Below are 18,054 nucleotides of genomic sequence, written 5' to 3'. Positions count from 1 at the left end.
AAACCCAATTAAAAAAAATCCCAAAGTGACCACCCCCCCCCAAACAAACAAATAACAACCCTGTAGTTTATTTTGTATTTGCTATCTACATTCAAAAGACCTCAACAGAAGTCTACACTCAATAGACCTTGACAGCTTTGTCCAGCCTTTCAGTCTGGACAGGTTGTGTAAGAGCTCTATGTCTAAGGAAGCATTTTTAAAAGATCAGGCCTTTTTTGATGATAATGCTTTGGTAAATCTCAGCTGAAGGTTCTTGATGTACAACTAGAATACAGTGCCGAATTCAGCACTTGGCAGCACAAGTATATGTGATTTATTCCTCTGAGGTGAAAATCCACTCCAGTGCATCACAATGAATGATGTAGAATGATTCACAATGTAGAAATCTACATGTTCTTTAAACCAGAACATACTTCATTCCTCATTTTCTATTTTTCAGCCCACATTGTTTACTCATCAAGTACCAGATAAGAACATGTGCAAACCTCAGTAATTAGAAGCAAAAAGACTGCAGCACCAGGGCAAATATAAACATTCTTTGTTGAACTAGGCGGTGTAAGAATATACAGGAAAAAAAAGACATGAAACATTAAGAATAGTAATAAAATGACAGCAAAGTCTCAGCAGAATTTGTTACAAGAAATTATTTGCTTTACACATTATTTTGCAAGGTGTTTTAGAAACATAACATGATCTGATTATTGTACATTTCTCTCACCATAAAGTGCTACATACAGCTGCTACTCCATGTATATTAGAACAGATATGTAATCTTGCATCAGCTTTCTTTTAACGTATATTTGCTTTCAATTTCTGTTAAAAACTGAATAGAGACTTACAAACTGTAGTACAATGATCTTTCAAGAGATTAAACATCTGATTGACATGCACAGACAAGAAGTTTTTTTGTAATAGTTACTAAGTAGGCAATTCTTAATCAAAAAGAAGCTTTGTCCTATAACCAGGCTAATCTATTATTGCCTACCTTAAAAAAATACATCTATTATCAGAAACAACTAAGTGACCTTTTGTCATAATGTAACTGTAAGCTTAGCCTTACTTGCTTAAATTAACAAATTAAATTTGCTGTTGTATATATTATAATTTCTACTACTATCAAGAGAGGCTATAGCATCATAGGTAAATGATCAGCTTTGCCTAGTTAAGTCTCAGCACAATATTCAAAACTCCCATGGAGGATGAGCATGTGCGGTGAATATTAGAAACTGCAGTTAAGACTAAATCAGTGCTGTATTTAAGGCCCAGTACAGAATACAGCAGATTAAAAAAAAAAAAAAAAAAAAAAAAAAAAAAAGCCACAGACCGTTTGTCTGAACTCTTAAACAGGAATTACATAACTCAGACATAATGTCCTAAATAACACTGCATCATTGATGCATTGTGTCAAGGAGACATGCACTTTTCTGCAACATTTGGAAAACTAAACATCTCTTGCTGACATGTGGAGACCTACCTTAACTGAAGGGTTACAAATCACTCTCACACATTTACATTTCCACTGTTAACAACTTGGAAAAAACATCCAGAATAAAGCTTAAAGCTAGGAATTCTGATCAATCAATCTTTCTAGCAAAGTTTGGACAGCAGCACAGAAAGGAGACGAGCTCTAAATAGCACTTAATATTGGGTCCTCAAAACACTACAGAGGACACTGCAAATTTGTGTCGATGAGCCTGTTCTCTGCAGGAGTGCAAAAAGGCCAACCCCAAAAGATACACAGTATAACATACACAGGGAACTAATATTACCTTTGGAAGGCTGAACTGAAGAAAATAATTCTTTCTACTCTCTCTTCAGTCAGTAACATCACCCATAGAAAAAAGTACACTGCTTCTTGAAACTTGGTACTAAATTTTGAAAAAATCAGTTTCATTGTTAATTTTTGTTAATTTTGATTTCTACCTCAAATCACTCATAAAATATTAGCTTTAAGATGCTCCCCACAACAACAAGAAATCAGAGACTACATCATGCTCTGTGTTGAGAGTCTGTGGTCCCAGTTATAACTCTTCTAGGGTGTACAACTCTTGGAACTACAAATAGTTCCAAATACTATTTGGAACAGAAATTACAGAAGTTTTACTGGCAATTGTTCCCATCACCTTCCAGAGAAATATGAAGCAGACCCCTATCCAATAATCAGATTGATCAAAATAATCCTAAACTGAACATACAATGCCCACAGATGCATTAAAAGTATTTCCTGACATTATATGAGTTTATGTTCACTACAGTTTATACTCAGATATATATAAGTGGTCAAATCTTTAGAGAAGTCAGTTGATAGCATATGCTAAACTCTGTTTCAGGGTTTAGCTACAGTCAACTAAACATATTTGAAAATAAGCATTCTTATTTTATCACTAATTCAGTGTCTCAGGTATCTAAGCTTCAAACTTACATGTGTATAATTTTACACAATAACTTTGTTATACATTTGCAATAGGCACAAATCCAAACCAACAAAGAAAGACTTTGGATCAGGTTTCCATTTTGAAAGACCTGTTATGTTTATTTAGCTATTTTTAACCTCTTACTTCTCCTGTAACTATACCATTATATTACAGAATTATAAGCAATTAAATGACCCCATTATTTATAAATCATAGAAGAAAGCTGTGTTCTCAGCAACCTTAGAAGAACTGTTATAGCATTTAGATTATATTGACTGTTTAATTAGAAACTTGAATTACTCATTTACTAAGGACATTTTTCACCTATTTCTTTTGTCCTGATTTTGCTTGGATAGTAGGTAAGGGCAGCAAATCACATACATGAGCATACATACTACGAATTTACTGTGCAGAAGTAAATATACCAGATAAAATACAGAAATATATGTAAATAAGTTTTGCAATAGCTAGTGAAAGAAAGTTATTTGGTATATATTTAAATAAAAATCAAATATATTTTTATTTTTATGAACAGACAGCTAGAATCTGTGTATCTAAATAAATGGGAAATTCAATTTGATACTGTTGTTTGCATATAAGCATGAAAATAGAAATGCATGCACTTACAGGTATCATGATTCTACTGCACATTTTTGGAAGAAATTAGACTAAAATATGTATATTTTCTTAATTGCAAGTTCAAAAGTGGATTCCCTTTTTGATGCACAGTCAAGTTCTGCATTAGGAAAATGCTTTAATCCACCAATTTTTTATTTACTTTGGTTGAGATCTAAGAACAGAGAACACCAACCAGGGTGCTATTCTACAAATATTAAATGAACCCTTCAAAAAGGAAAAGAACAGTCCTTTCTCCAGATCCATGACAGGAAACAATCAGTTTCAGTTGTACCAAGAATTGTTTGGAGTAGACATCGGACAAAATTTCCCAGTCTTTTCTCACTGAGAAAGACATTCATTGTAAGTTCCAAAATGACTGTTCTCAGTGCTTTTTTATTTTTTGTTAGACAGGTGAAATAAATCTGTCAGGATCAACTTAAGACTGCTGATTCTACTTTAGAACAAGAACATAATGTCCTTTGTAGCTCTACTTTTCTACAAGTGAAAAATATTCCCTGTAAGCACTTATTTCGAGTGAAACAGACCTGCAAAGACATTATAACTGTAGCCCTGCTTAGCTTCATCCGACAGAGTAAAAATATTGCACTTCAGACAGATTCATTTTGTTCCCAAAATGAAATTAAGTCAAAGATGGCTAATTCTTTCCTCTGGAACACAAATTTCAGAGTATGGTATGCCAAAAAATGCAGGTAAGGTTATCTGCAGACATTGCATTTTTGTTCCAGAGGGAAAAATACTCTCAAGTGTACTGCAGAAAATCAAACTTTAAAAAAATTATCACCAGTTCCACTGCGTCACCTGCATCTGTTTTTATATAAAAAAAATAAAGTATTTTCATTAAACTTTATTGCACCATCACCTTTTTTTTTAAAAATATCCCCCATTCAAGTCAAATATTAAATTATTTTTATCCAACAAAATATAAGGTCTTCTTTAAAACAGCATGTAGATACAGTATAGGCGCTATACAGAAAACATCTAAAGGAATGATATACATCAAATCAGAAGTGACAGAAAACAATCATTATGCTCCTCTCCATGATTAAAAAAATATTGCAAAAAGATTATGTAGGCTATTTCTTATATGTATGAAAGGCATTCCTCCTCATTCAAGGTGTTGAAGCAGGTGACACCTTCAAGCTGTCAAGCGCTGCATGAATTCTGAAATGCAACCTGGACTCCATAGAGTATTCCTTGTAGTTGTTTCTGCAAAACAGACAAATTATTTTAAGAAAAATATGTTTGGATTGGATTGTTTCTACTTCATATGTTTGTAAGTTAACAGTCCTTATTCTAAACACAGGAAACAGAGGTTGACACATAGATGAGTTACCAATTGAGCAAACAAGATTTAGACCAGTACTAAAATTAAATGTCCTGACAAACTGAACCCATGTCTTAGCATCTCTTTCATTTATCTTGATCCTTTTAACAGCCCTCCCAATTACTAAAATTTGATGTGAAAAAACAAGCCAAAATACTACAGAAAAGTGTTTTACTAGAAAATTTATGTTCCAACTCAGAACACAATTCAGCCAGAGTAATAAACATACTAACAGAAATTGTATTCTGTAAATCCCATTGTCCCCCAAAGCAAACAAACAAACAAAATTCCATGAGGGGACACTATTACAAGACTGGGCCACTTCTCTGTAAACACAAGGGATATTCTATCCCCTACTACAATCCACAGATGATGCAAATATGCTGCTCTATAGGAAATTAAACCTCCAGCTGGTCATCTGTGACATGTGAAAGGAAAAAGGGGCATGGTCAGACTGGTGTACTTGCTTTTAACCTACTCTTATGAACACCTATAGTGGAGCTGATTTAATTCCCACAGCTGCCCTTTGGGACAGAATGGTACATATCCCTTCTCTGGACTCTCCAGATTTCACCAGGCAGCAACTGACAGAACAAGAGGACACAGTCTCAAGCTGTGCCAGGGGAGATACAGGTTGAATATTAGGAAAAAGTTTTTCATGGAAAGAGCAATGAAGTACTGGAATTGTCTTCCAGGGGAGGTGGTGGAGTCACCATCCCTGTAGGTGTTTAAAAAAAATCTGAATGTGGCACTCAGTGCCATGGTCTAGTTGAGGTGTTAAGGCATGGGTTGGACTTGATGATCTTGAAGGTTTCTTCTAACCTAGTCATTCTGTGATTTCTGTTAATTCAGTGAATCCCATGCATGCATGCAGAATCCCATCCCTCAGCATCTCTGAAGTCCACACAAAAGGAAAACATTTTCCCCTCATACTGTGTCTTATTTGACATATACTATGTCTGATGTTTCATGCAACTGCAAAATTCAACTATATTGGAGAATTTCTGCAAATCAAGAACAGATATTTTTAATTAGTTGTATTTTGCAAGGAAGTTGTCAGGAAGAAAAAACACACGCCTTCATTGCTACAAATACACACCTATTAATAATGTATAAAGTGATAAAAAACCCACTTACTTTGCAGTTTCTATGTATCTTATTGCTTTTTCTCTCTCATCCTGTTGTTTGTACAGCAGACCCAATTCATACAGCGTGAATGGCACCAAGTAACTGTCATATTTTATTTGCTTCTCACTAGAAAACCAGAAAAATACAGAAATAGTTACTTACAGCCCTGTCTTGAGTGACCTGTTAACTTTTAAATGCAATCACTGCCTGTAACAGCAATCAACCAGAAAAAACATTCTGAAGCCATTTTTACTGGTTAACTCTGTACACACTGATAAACAGACTTAAAGGACTATAGCAGTCCTAAACATGTAGAAAATAAAGCTGAACTAAATATAGGTACTCAATTCACCAGAAAACTTTTCCTCTCATCCATGCAAAACATACATTTATGAAGAACTGTTGTCTTTAGATTTAAAAAATATCACAGTTATAAAAGCCTGTGCGTTGCCAACTATCTCTGGAAAAAGATGTTTCAGGAATAGTTTCCTTTAACTTGCAACCAATAAACCCTCTGCCCTGTAACTTGCAATGCACTTGACTAAACTCACATGGGATCTTAAAAATGGTAAGAGAAAACAAGATGGCAAGAGAATAAAAACTCATACAATTTTCAATAACAAATTCTATTATTCATTATTCACTTGTGAGAAACATTGCACATGTAAATACGCTTCTTCAGCCCAAATACTTAAAAACTTGTAAGAAATTTTCAACTACAACTAGTACCTGACTCATTTTTTATATAGAAAAGCTATTACAGCTAGTATGGATCTGACACCTGAGTATCTTGAACACAGGAAAAATCAGTCTTCAACTAGAGCAAGTAACAACAACTTCTCATTTGCACAGGGAAGCATTGACTACTGAAGTACTAAATACTGAATTTAAGAAAACAAAAACAAACAGGAAACCAATATGAATTGTCCTTACTTACAGGTAGCTCTGCAAATACAATTCCAAATGTACTTGGGCATGTTACCTGGGAGTTTGATTTATTTAGCCTCAAACACCACTTCTATAAAGCAACAGTAAGTGTTAAATTGCTACAGAAAAACACAAGCAAAGTTTTCTCATTCTCTAACTACTTTCAAAAGCATTTTAGTTAAACACAATGTTTAATTATTTAAAATTCTAACATAACAGCTGCAACAGGAGTATCAGAAATGAAACCAAAAGCTAGAATATCTATTTCTGTTATTTTTTACCTTTGAATTACTTTACTGAAACATAATTCAGCTTGCATGAGTCTTCCCAAGTGTTTCAGGCAGAGGCCTTTCAGTAGCTGCAACATGCACACATCATCCACATAGTATTCATTGTGATCTAACAGTAAAAGTGAGATATGTCAAGCATTTTGAAAATATAATGAAAACAAAAAGTAGATTTTCAGTAGGGAGTATGTATTCAGACTGAGGATGTTTTTTTCTCATGCTCTATACCTCAAAATGTACATAACCTTCAGGCATAATTTAAAATACTGTCTACTAAAGAAGATGTGACCGTGACATTCATATCTTTCTCTTAAAAGACAGACAAAGAAAAAGTAAGAAGAAGCTGAAATATCCAACAAACAGGCATAAACTTGATTAATAGAAAATTAAACAGTCATTAATTAAATACACTGCACTACTTAAACAGACATTAATTAAAGATTTCTTATTTGCAATAGCAAAAACTACAGTGAGATAGAAACCATCACATTATCTTAACAGCTTCCCCCGTTACAGAGCACTGGCAGACCTCTAGTAGCACTTGCAAAATAAAAAAACCTGCAAAACCACACCATGACTCTTACAGAACTCTTCAGAATAATCGTTTTGCAGTAAATTCAAGAAACCATGTTTACTTGTATTTTTGTCATCTCTAATGTTTGATAAGCCTTAGTAATAGTGTATAATTGAAAAATTCAATAAAGTATTATGCTCAATAGGACTAGAAATACCAGATGAAAGAGGGTGTTTGAATCAATTCAAAATTTACTTAACAAGCGTGATCCTTTTTAGTTCCCTTAGTTTGTAGCATTTGCTGGGTACAAGGAAGGAAAAGAAAGGAAAGAAAACACATATGGATAGACAGATGGCGCCACATACATTAACAATTCAGGAAGCAAAACACTCTCCCTTCAGATCATGTTGTTTACAACTAATTACCAGCTCTCTAAGGTCACATTAATTTTTCCTTAATAGTCTGCCAAAGAAATCCTACGTAAACAGTTCTGAAACATGCAAGACAAATGCATTTTAGGATTCTACAAAGTGCTCTGCCACCATGCTCAGACTTACTTCTATCTGTGTTTAAACACAGAAAGTCTTGCTAGATTGTAACTGACAGACTGCGCTTTTAGTGACAGTACAAGTGCAGCACATGAGTACTTTGCATCCTCTCTAGCCTGTTTTTCTAGGCTAAAGTATTGGATTCTATGACTGTCTCCTGAAGGACTCATTAGTTGAAATTACTGGGGGAACACACTGATGTCAGTAAAGGCTTGCCAGTTTTTAACAGCTTCAACTAGTAGTTTTATTTCCCAAAAGAATAAAAGCTATTATGCCCAAAAATTAACACTAAATGACAACAAATGCACAGGCCAATTTAACACAGACAACCTTGCAATAAATATGGGAGAACCATATTTGCAGCTGCAGTGCTCTACACTAAAGGAATTATCATTACCAAGACAAAAAACAAACAAAAATACTTTTTTTTCTTGAAGTTACATACTTTGTTTTATATATTGGAAATGAAAATAAAAAATGCCCTGAAATCCTGTGGGGAAAAAAAGCCCCAAAACCCATCTCAAATGTCTTTCATTTGTTCCTCCTACCACCTCTATTTTCAGCCCCAAACAACATAAAATTTATTTCAGTCCTTGAGAGATTCCATGCTGTGCCTATTCATGTGAAGCAAATAAACCAAAAACAGTTCTCAGAAGTCTCAATTCCTGAGTGACCTTTATGTATAATCAACACCCTTTTTTCACAGTACCTTAGCTATCCTTAGACATTGCTACTACCAAAAACTGTCTCTTAAAATTATATTGTAACCTTGTCACACTCTGCTAGCAACCTTAATCACTGTTTTTTAGGGACTCAGCAGTAACTCTGGCAATCAGAGCCTTTATTTTCATTGATCCTGTATCTTTAAAAGGAGATGAAGATCACATATGCGAAGTCCAGAATAAATTACATCTGACTGAAGTTATTACTAAAAAAAGACACAAAAAATATATACATTTCCAGACTATATCCTATTTGCAAACAGTGAATTTTCATAAGAATGGTTTTATTTCCATTGCTTTTATTCTGGTACCGTGTACATGTCTACTTAGGGATTCAACTTCACTGTTACAACTGATGAGCACTTCTTGTACAAACCTCTGCACAATACAGCACTGGATTTCCGACAGATTCTGCCAGAACTCTCCATGGAGTTCATGGGAATTACTTTATTTGCAAGTATCCTTCATATCACTACACTTTTGTTTTACTATCACAACAACAGCAAAGGAAAACACTTCAGATTTAAGAGGCACACTACTGATTCTGCAGAAAAGAGAAGAGCAACAGAGAAAATAAAGGAACTCAATTCAAACACAGCCATGCAGGTTACTTTCATTCCATTTATCATACAATCCAGATTTTACAATTATATATTATATATTTCTTCTATGTCCCTGTATAATTCCTTATGCATTGCCTCAAGTTATACTTGAGTATGAGTAAATCATACTTTGATATATCTTGTTTTTCAGAATTGCTGTTTTGACCACTGGTAAAACTAAGTTGCTAAATTTGTTCATAAGTCTGACTAAAATCTGGGTTCAATATAAATTATTTTAGTGAATTATAATTTTATAAGTTTCGCATGCTAAACAGTAATATTTATTCCAGAAAAATTCAAAAAAGAATTGTACAAAAAAATTCATATGACAGGGACAGTACCGCCCTCATAAAATCTGATACAATCAAGTACTTGTGCAATAAACCAGTTGCAATAATGGAATTGAAATTCTTTTAGGGGTAAGTTATGGGCTGATTCTCTAAACATTACCCCAAGATGTAAAACCAAGGTCAAAGTTTATTTGTTAATTTTGTTAAGTATGTTTCATTTTACAACTAGCAAACATGTTTTATTTTGCCAGAAAATAAAACAAAAAACCAGACTAATTCATGCATAGCACTTCATCATATTTTTTATACTTTGTCATATTCTATGCAGCATATGTCCTCTGTAATAAAGCATGATGTAAATTGGTTTAGAAAAAATATTTTTCAGACATTGAAGACATTAGCAGATTATGGTTCAAGAACACTCTCAAAGACAAGAAAAACTAAGCTAGACCAGTCATGTTCTGTAACAAATAACTTCAGGTCCTTGAGATTTCTGTATTTGTTTGCAGCATCAACTGAACTGCTGTTATGGGTTATGTTTTGACTAGCTCCTCTCCCTACCCCCCACCATGGAGCTGCCGGCCCCTCCCCCGGGCTGTTTTATCTAGCCGGGTGTTTTTTCAGCTTTTGGGGCTTTTTGCCGCTGCTTTGGCTGCTGCTTCTGCTGCTTTGGCTGCTGCTTCTGCTGCGCCCCCCTGCCCCCCTCCCCTCCGCTGCTTCAGCTGCTTTCCCCCCCCCGGCTGCCTAAACTGCCCCTCTCCTTTCCCCCCCCCCATCCCTAAGAATTAATTTGTCCAAGTTTGGGACGAATTTTAGGAAAAAGACCTCCAAAGGGTCCCCTCCCCCCCTTACAATTCCTTCCTTCACCAAGCTCGGAAAGAATTTTCTTCAGGGGAAAGTGGAAAAAACTTTCTTATTAACAAAATACAAAAGAAACACTTCCCAGCACAGACCCAGATTGAGATGAACTCGGCAGATCTTCTCCGGGAAGGGCAGCAGAGCTTCTGTGGCAGACTTCCAGAGGTGGTCTCCGAAGTTCAGATCCGTGTCCTCTGGAGCCGGTGCAAATCTTAGGGATGGGGGGGGGGAAAGGGAGAGGGGCAGTTTAGGCAGCCGGGGGGGGGGGGGGAAAGCAGCTGAAGCAGCGGAGGGGAGGGGGGCAGGGGGGCGCAGCAGAAGCAGCAGCCAAAGCAGCGGCAAAAAGCCCCAAAAGCTGAAAAAACACCCGGCTAGATAAAACAGCCCGGGGGAGGGGCCGGCAGCTCCATGGTGGGGGGTAGGGAGAGGAGCTAGTCAAAACATAACCCATAACAACTTCATAAAGAACATATTGAAAAACTATCTCTAACTTTCATGTGGGTCCAAAATTTCCATACTTGGACTTAACCAGCACATCATCAAAGCCAACACTCACTTTGCTGAATACCAGAAGACAGAAGCATATAAAAATGTCAGCATTTCTTACAAGATCATTGATTCCACCTTAATTGATCACTTACTAGTTTCATTTTGTAGAGCAGTTTCTTCTTTTTCAATTGTAACCAGTAAGTTTTCGGTGAGGTCTGCTCTTTTGCCCACAATTGCAAATCCATTCCAGACATACATCATTTCCTGATTAAAAAAACAACCAAACCAACTAAAAGGTAAGAAAAACTCACAGAATTGCAAAAATATTTAACTAATGAGTGCCTCTGAGAAGACTGTTGAGGAACATTTCTGACTACATAAAAACACTACTAAAGCTTTTACTACAAAACATCTATAAATAGGAAAGAGAAAATTGCATTAAACATGTGTTGACAAAGCTAACTGGGTTTCTAAGTTTTGAATATTTTGATGCCTTTTAAATGGATTCTGCTATCATGTATTTTTGCAGATCTTCAAAAATTAAACCAAACAGATTTAATCAGTACAATTTACCATCACCCACATAATACATCAGCAAAACTGGATGTTTTAGGCTCAACTTGTGGCCTCAGCCACATGAGCCAAAGGACAAACTAAAAGTATTTTCTTTCTAAAGGATGACAGGTACATTTGGTCTTTATTTGAGTGTGTGCTTGTATACACAGTCTACCTATGTGAGTATGCACCCAAAATCACACTCTTGTGTGTTTATATATATATAAATATATAGAGAGAGAAAAACTGGATAAAAATGTGATTCCAGTAGGCACATCCAACATATGATTTCACTATAATTTTTACAAAATCCTGTTGGATAAAAACCAAGGCAAATCCTGGAAACAAATCTTCCCAGATGCCTCAGTACAACACTAAGCAATAAGCTTGTTTTGATACATTATTACACTGTAAACCTTAAGGAGAATGAGGGTTAATGCTAATCAACAAGGAACTTTGCCAACACCTTTACTCAGTCACCATAAACTAGAGAATCATTTATTCTACTGTCATTAAAATTACATCTCTGAAATATGAAGCCTAATGTCATTTTGAAACTGATACAATATAATGGTGAAATATTTCCACTTGTATTTGTACTATAAATATGTAAATTTTCAGACAGAGAAAACATCTTGTTCTATCAAAGTCTGAAAAGGTGTTATTAACATCATCAGCTACATTATGCTAGATTTCTTTCAATGCTGCAGTCCTGTCTAACTTATACCTACTGAAATAAACCATACACTATGCTTGGTTATGCCTAATCCGTGATGAAAAAATTCCCAAATTAAAAGATACTGGATTTGACACCAACACCAAACATATATACTCACAACTTACAAGATCTCTGCTGTACAAGTCCAAGACAAATTTTACTTAGTCCTCTACACGCAATTTAATATAGAATTAATTTTAGAACTGGTGGATTAGCTTTCTTTGAACTCTTTTTACTGCATCAATGAGCTTTAACATGAGAAATTCCTTCTCAAATTAGGTTTTTCATGTACGGTTGTTGGTAAATCATGCATGTATAAAGGTTTTAGCATACACATATGAAAAGCATTACTGCTGTGCACCTATAAACAGACTGTGCAATACTAATGACTGACTTTAAAATATGGAAAATTAGAGCAGCATTCATAAAGTATCTTTAACTTCTGCACGTTTTTATCAGACTCAAAACAAGGGGAAAAAAACCACAACGAAAAACAACTACCACTCTTCATTTTCATCAGAAAAACAGAAAGTACCAAAGAACTCCTTAGCTTCCTAATGAGTCTAGAAGACAAGGGCTAAAATTATGCCAACCTAAGGAACATGAATGCAGTTTTCTGTATGCTGAACTTTTCACATGAAAAGTATGTTTCACATTGCTGCTTAGCTGATAGTATGATCCAGTCCCTAACATTTTTCACAAAAATCGCATTGCATAAATGTAGTACTTCTGTAAAAAATTTAAAATGCAGACACATACTGACAATACTATTCCTTCCCTGTAAAATGAGGTATACTGATTTCTTTTCCTTTTTGAGAAGAATAAAAACAAAGCAAGAGCACATACCAAGGCAGGTAATATCAGCTTCACCGGTTGAGGAGATGCATAGCGTCGAGCTTTCCTTACGGCGAACTTCTCCGTAGGGATAGATTTTCCTGCAATTCTCTGTTTTAGGCCATCCACTTGTCTACAAGAAGGGAAAATGGAAGTTGTATATTGGTGTATTTTTTCAATCATTTCAGTTAGGAAGGTTTACTATTTTCCTCTGAAATATCTTAAAATTGTTTTACACAATGGAGACCAGAGCTGTATGATATATCTTTGCTGATGAAAAGCAATTCTAATGCTAAAACCAAAGAGAAAAAATGGAAAACAATGGTTATAAGCAAGAAGTAAGTCCACAAAACAAAGACATGGGGGGAGAAAATGCACATTCAGCTGCTTTATAGAAGTTTACCTGAATAAAGACACTATGTCCTCACCAGTACTCTTCAAATCATCCTCTGAAAGCATACACAGAATTGCTGCCTTCTGGAATACATATATCGCCTATTTAAAAAAAAAAAAAACAACAACAACAGATTATCACCTAATTTTCTGTGTTTACTCAATACATTAAAGACTCAAATCTCTCACCCCACTTGCTGCAGCAAAGTGTTTCCATAATTCTCAAGCAGGTAGAATTATAAAAGTTTAGTATGCCCTTTGTCACATTACAGTTTATGCTGTAATTTTATTTTTAATTTATTTATTAATATTTTGTATTAGTCAGAAAATTAAAGGCAACTGATCTAAAGTCCATTACTGTTATTGAAAGTGCGATTAGATGTAGATACATGCTTGAAAAAAAACCAGAAGAAAATATCTGAGTACTGATTCAAGGAAAGTTTAATAACTGGGTTTTGCAGAAAAAACCCCAAACATAAAGACACCTGCACCTCATGTTGAATATACTATTCTTTTCCTCTTCTGCTAAGAATTAGTTGTATACCCTTTTTCATTAAGATAATAACACAGTAATCTATAGAGGAACAGACAATAATAAAGGTTATTGTAAAAGGTTATTGACACATTGTGCTTCGTTTATACTCTGAGAAACCTTCTTACAAGGAAAAGATTATTTAATAGCCCAGCTTTTCTTGAGGTCCTGTCCCCAGCAGCCTTTCTCATTTTATGTCAAAAAGCATCTATTGAGTAGGTATGTTTGTTTATAAACATCAACACTGTTTCTTCAGCCAAATTTTACTAGTGAGTGTTAGAAATCAACTTGAGAGACAAGTTTACAGTTTTCCTATCCCTCTTCTTTCTCCCAGCTCAGGTAAGTACGTCCATTTTTGGAGGGTCCAAAGTACTGCTGCTTATGGTTCTGGTACTTCAAAATGTGAAATAAAAATTCATCCTTAATCACCCAGTTAAAACATTTTGATGCCATTGTGTCTTTCTTATGAGCTTCTCAGGAAGGCAAACATTACACTTATTGTGCAAAATGAAAAGTCACTTTAACTGTAGAGACCACTGGTATATCACAGCAATGTCTGTTTACCTTAGACCACCTGCTCTCTTTGCTGAGCAGGTCTGCATACTGATATGCTCGAAGCCAGTCCTGCTGGAAGGTGTAGCACCACATCAGCTCCCAGTAACAGAGATGATGAATCTGTTTCCACTCTTGCTGGGCTGCTATGCAGTCTTGAAATCTTAATTGTGCCTATGAGTAGTTAAGGAAGAATGATGAAAACTGGCTCAATTACAGCTCCATGTGAAAGCAATCTCTATTTACGGAGAAAATTCTTACCTAGCACCCATTTGGAGAACACCTGACAAGTAAAATGAGATAAACTTCCCTTTCAGTTTCACTTAGAGGGCTGGAATCAACATTGACAGTGAATGTGAATAGGGATAACGGCATACTGATCAGTCCAACTGATATGCAGATGAATTAGTTATTTTTTCCCCTCAGGCTAAACACTAAACAAAAACCTTAAAAAGAAAAAATTACTTACCTTTTCAAAATTTCCTTTCAGTATATCAATTCTGGCAGCATAAAACAGAATAATGGAACCCTTGAAAAGAGATGAGAAAAAAAAAACAGTTAGGAGTTTGAGTTTACAGAAGTATACTTCTGTTATAAAATTTATTAAAAATACGCACATTCGGAAATTTCTGGAGGTAGGGTTCAAGGAGACTATCTGCTTCCTGAAGGTTGGCTTCCCCTGTACCTAGTAAACATAACAAACCAGCCTCAATGTACTTAAAAAAATCCAAGTTTTCAAATCATATTTGATAGATCAATGGATGATTGCTTTATGTGAAAGCGAAATCATTTCATCACACTGTGTTTCTATGAATTCTTGTCCCAAAGATACTGAGCACTTTAAAAATACTAAATGTCTGTAAGTAGAAACAGACTAGAATTACAGGAATATTTTTTAGACTGTTCCATTATTGATCCTAGTTTCATTTTTAAATCCCTTTAACTGTTTTAGCAAGTCAGGAAAACATTGCTCAGCTGCCTCTTCTCCTTATTTTGAACTCAGTAATGAAATACAAGTGATACCGGAAGAAATGAAGCTCTCCTTAATTTCCTGATGAGTCAGAGGGACAAATACTAAAACACTTAAATATTAAAGAATGTGAAAATATACAGCAAAGAAGCATATAGAATTAATTATGACTTTTACTTCTAAATGGCAAAAGCAATTAATTCTGATTGTATAGGTTTTTTTTTCTGGAGATAGTTTTCACAACATCTGATGTTGATTTATAGATAATGACTTTTCTGAACTTAATACTGTTTTGCAACATTTTGCTGTTGAGACAGCCCTGCAAATGGAGTGAGATGTTAATATAATGCTATATACCCTCAATGTTTCTGCAGACACAGCTCTGTCATGGATATAAACTTCAAATCATAATTAAGCATACAGCAAACTCCTATTTGGCCACAATTTTGAAATTCAGTTATAAAAATAAATCACAATATCTATAAGGTGTAGCATGACTGAAAAGCTACACAGTGGGTCTCACCAAGGATTAAGGAGACGTAAGTATGATAAACCAACAGGGTGAAAGTACACAGAATGGCCCTCAAACTGTTGCCAGATGCGCCTTCCCGTAGTTGGCAGAGGCCCAACTCCTAAGAAATATCACAAACACATGCAGAATTAACTATGAGTATACCGAGTTACTATTAATCTCTTCTGGCTAACCAAAATTCAGTTTTCCCTTTACATATAAGTAATAGTTCAGCACTTTTCTCAAATCCAACACAACTCTCGATCATAATGTTTCTGTCACAGCGAATAGCACTCAAGAAGAAGACTAATTAACTCTTAATAAAACCATGCATTTCAGTGCTCTGGTGAAATGGGAACACCACATGAACCATGCAGACACACAAGTCTCCAACCCTTCCCCACTATGTTCTGACTATGAGCCTTTCAGAATCACATCCTTCAACCTATGTTCAGTGGGAAACTCCCTCAGCTGTTCCAGTGCTACTTGTTGGTGTGAGTCTTCATTCACAGAAAACTCTGGTTTATCCTCAATTCTTTTGCATCAAGTCAGCCACTACTTTGAGGTTCTGACCAAAATATTACCTCTGCTGATACATCAACATCTAAAGACAAATCCAGATGCATAGAGCCTTACGCAGCTCTTAACACATGAGACTTCCCTTATGCTTCTGTTTAGAACCATTACATAACAGCCTGTTTGGGCAGGGTTGAGAGTCCTGATCAAAAGCAGTGACTTCACAGAAACATGATTTTGCCTCAAAACAAATATTAATAGGTCAGTTTTACTGCATACCAACCCAATGAAATATAGGAAAATTTAAGCACCACACAAAAAAATTGTGATGATATTTCAAAATTGTTCCTTTTCTTTCAGCCTTTACTGCACTTGAGTCAGGGAAAAATGTGTATTTTGGAAGAGCATGAACCAAGTTTTTCAGAGGAAGAAACAGAATGAACAGACCTCTACTGTTGTAATTTTACAACAGGAGAATCATATTGTTGACAATCTAACAGCAATAAGACCATATAGTGACTGTAGCATTAATAACCTGAGTTTCAGTTGTGTACAGTTCTGTGGGTTATTTTATTAGGTTTTTTTGCTTGAGTTTTGTTTGGGTTTTTTTTATTTCTTATGGATATCAAGAAGAGTTTTAAAGAGCTGTAAAATACTTACAAAACAAGCTACAATACACATATTTTTCTCATCCATGAGCAAAGATGTACCTAGATTGCAGGATGACACATGATATTCAGAAATCCTTTTTTCCAAAGAAATGGACTGGGATTTTGGGTGGAAAAATGTAGAACTGTGATTCTTCCCTCAGTTACCAGTGAGGAATATCAATTTCTGAGTACATCAACTAGAAAAGAAAACTGATATCCTCTACTTAAGGATCAGCAAAAGGAAAGGAAATTGCATTGGCAAAATCTCCTCTTAAGTAAACTAGTAATATCCCATGGTTGTTAAAGAGTGGGCTATTACCATATCTGCTTTTATGCCTGTGCAATCTAAACGATTTATCTTTTTAACAACCCTAAAATACTGGTAAATAATTGAGATTACACTTATAGTGTGGAATATATGAATCCATCTAGTCTTTTTTCTGAGAAAAAATTAATTTGAAAAAACAGGTATCAAATCAAATACCCTATTGCCAGAAAATCCAATAAATTCCAAAAGTCGGAGAATCCGTCCTGGTAAAAGTGACAGCATCTGAAATACATTCAAAAATTAAAGGATAATTAAAAACATGTACACTTTGAAAAGGAGTTCTATTGATATAAACATTAACAAAAAGGCCAGCTACATGTTAAATGCTATTACATATTAGTAAAAAAGTAAAATGCAAAAGAATTTGAAAATAAAAATGAATGCTCAGAATTCTGATGACCATTCAGCAAGAAAATACAGAGTCCAGCTGTGCTTCTTTAGATGTTCTATCTTCAGCTGGTCAGAACTGCTTGAAAATCATGAGTCGTTTTGAAGGAAAGTCTTGTCTATTTTAGTATTACTTAAAACCTACAACTGTCATCTTCCTTTACATTATTCCAGATTATTGGGAGTCTTACAGAAGTTTGCTCCTCCTGTGGGAGCACTGAATCAGCATGTATAATGGTTTTAGAAATACTAGCCGTTACTATTATCCTTTAGCCCTCTATTATAGGTATTTTTGTTCCCTCTGTAGCTGCATCCTCCACATCCTCCACACAGAAAATGTACAAACACCATAACCACCTTTTCAAC

General features: G+C 35.2%; 1 protein-coding gene across 1 annotated transcript in view; it reads right to left on the bottom strand.

Moving 5' to 3' along the window:
- Positions 1 to 521: 521 nt before the first annotated feature.
- TTC39B (tetratricopeptide repeat domain 39B) overlaps positions 522 to 18,054 on the bottom strand; it is a 75,336-nt gene continuing 57,803 nt past the window's right edge. The window contains exons 9-19 of the mRNA XM_079330407.1: positions 17,458 to 17,523; positions 15,820 to 15,928; positions 14,944 to 15,011; positions 14,796 to 14,855; positions 14,339 to 14,500; positions 13,253 to 13,344; positions 12,862 to 12,982; positions 10,895 to 11,006; positions 6,714 to 6,831; positions 5,515 to 5,631; positions 522 to 4,259 (exon numbers count right to left, since the gene is read on the bottom strand). Coding sequence (XP_079186533.1) covers positions 4,163 to 4,259; positions 5,515 to 5,631; positions 6,714 to 6,831; positions 10,895 to 11,006; positions 12,862 to 12,982; positions 13,253 to 13,344; positions 14,339 to 14,500; positions 14,796 to 14,855; positions 14,944 to 15,011; positions 15,820 to 15,928; positions 17,458 to 17,523 — 1,122 coding nt within the window. The 3' untranslated portion in view covers positions 522 to 4,162. The remainder of the gene's footprint in view (positions 4,260 to 5,514; positions 5,632 to 6,713; positions 6,832 to 10,894; positions 11,007 to 12,861; positions 12,983 to 13,252; positions 13,345 to 14,338; positions 14,501 to 14,795; positions 14,856 to 14,943; positions 15,012 to 15,819; positions 15,929 to 17,457; positions 17,524 to 18,054) is intronic.

The sequence above is a fragment of the Erithacus rubecula genome (genome assembly GCF_903797595.1).
Source record: "Erithacus rubecula genome assembly, chromosome: Z".
NCBI classification, from domain to species: Eukaryota; Metazoa; Chordata; class Aves; order Passeriformes; family Muscicapidae; genus Erithacus; species Erithacus rubecula.
The sequence above is the reverse complement of the archived record's forward strand: the minus strand, read 5'-3'. Positions and strand labels throughout refer to the sequence as shown.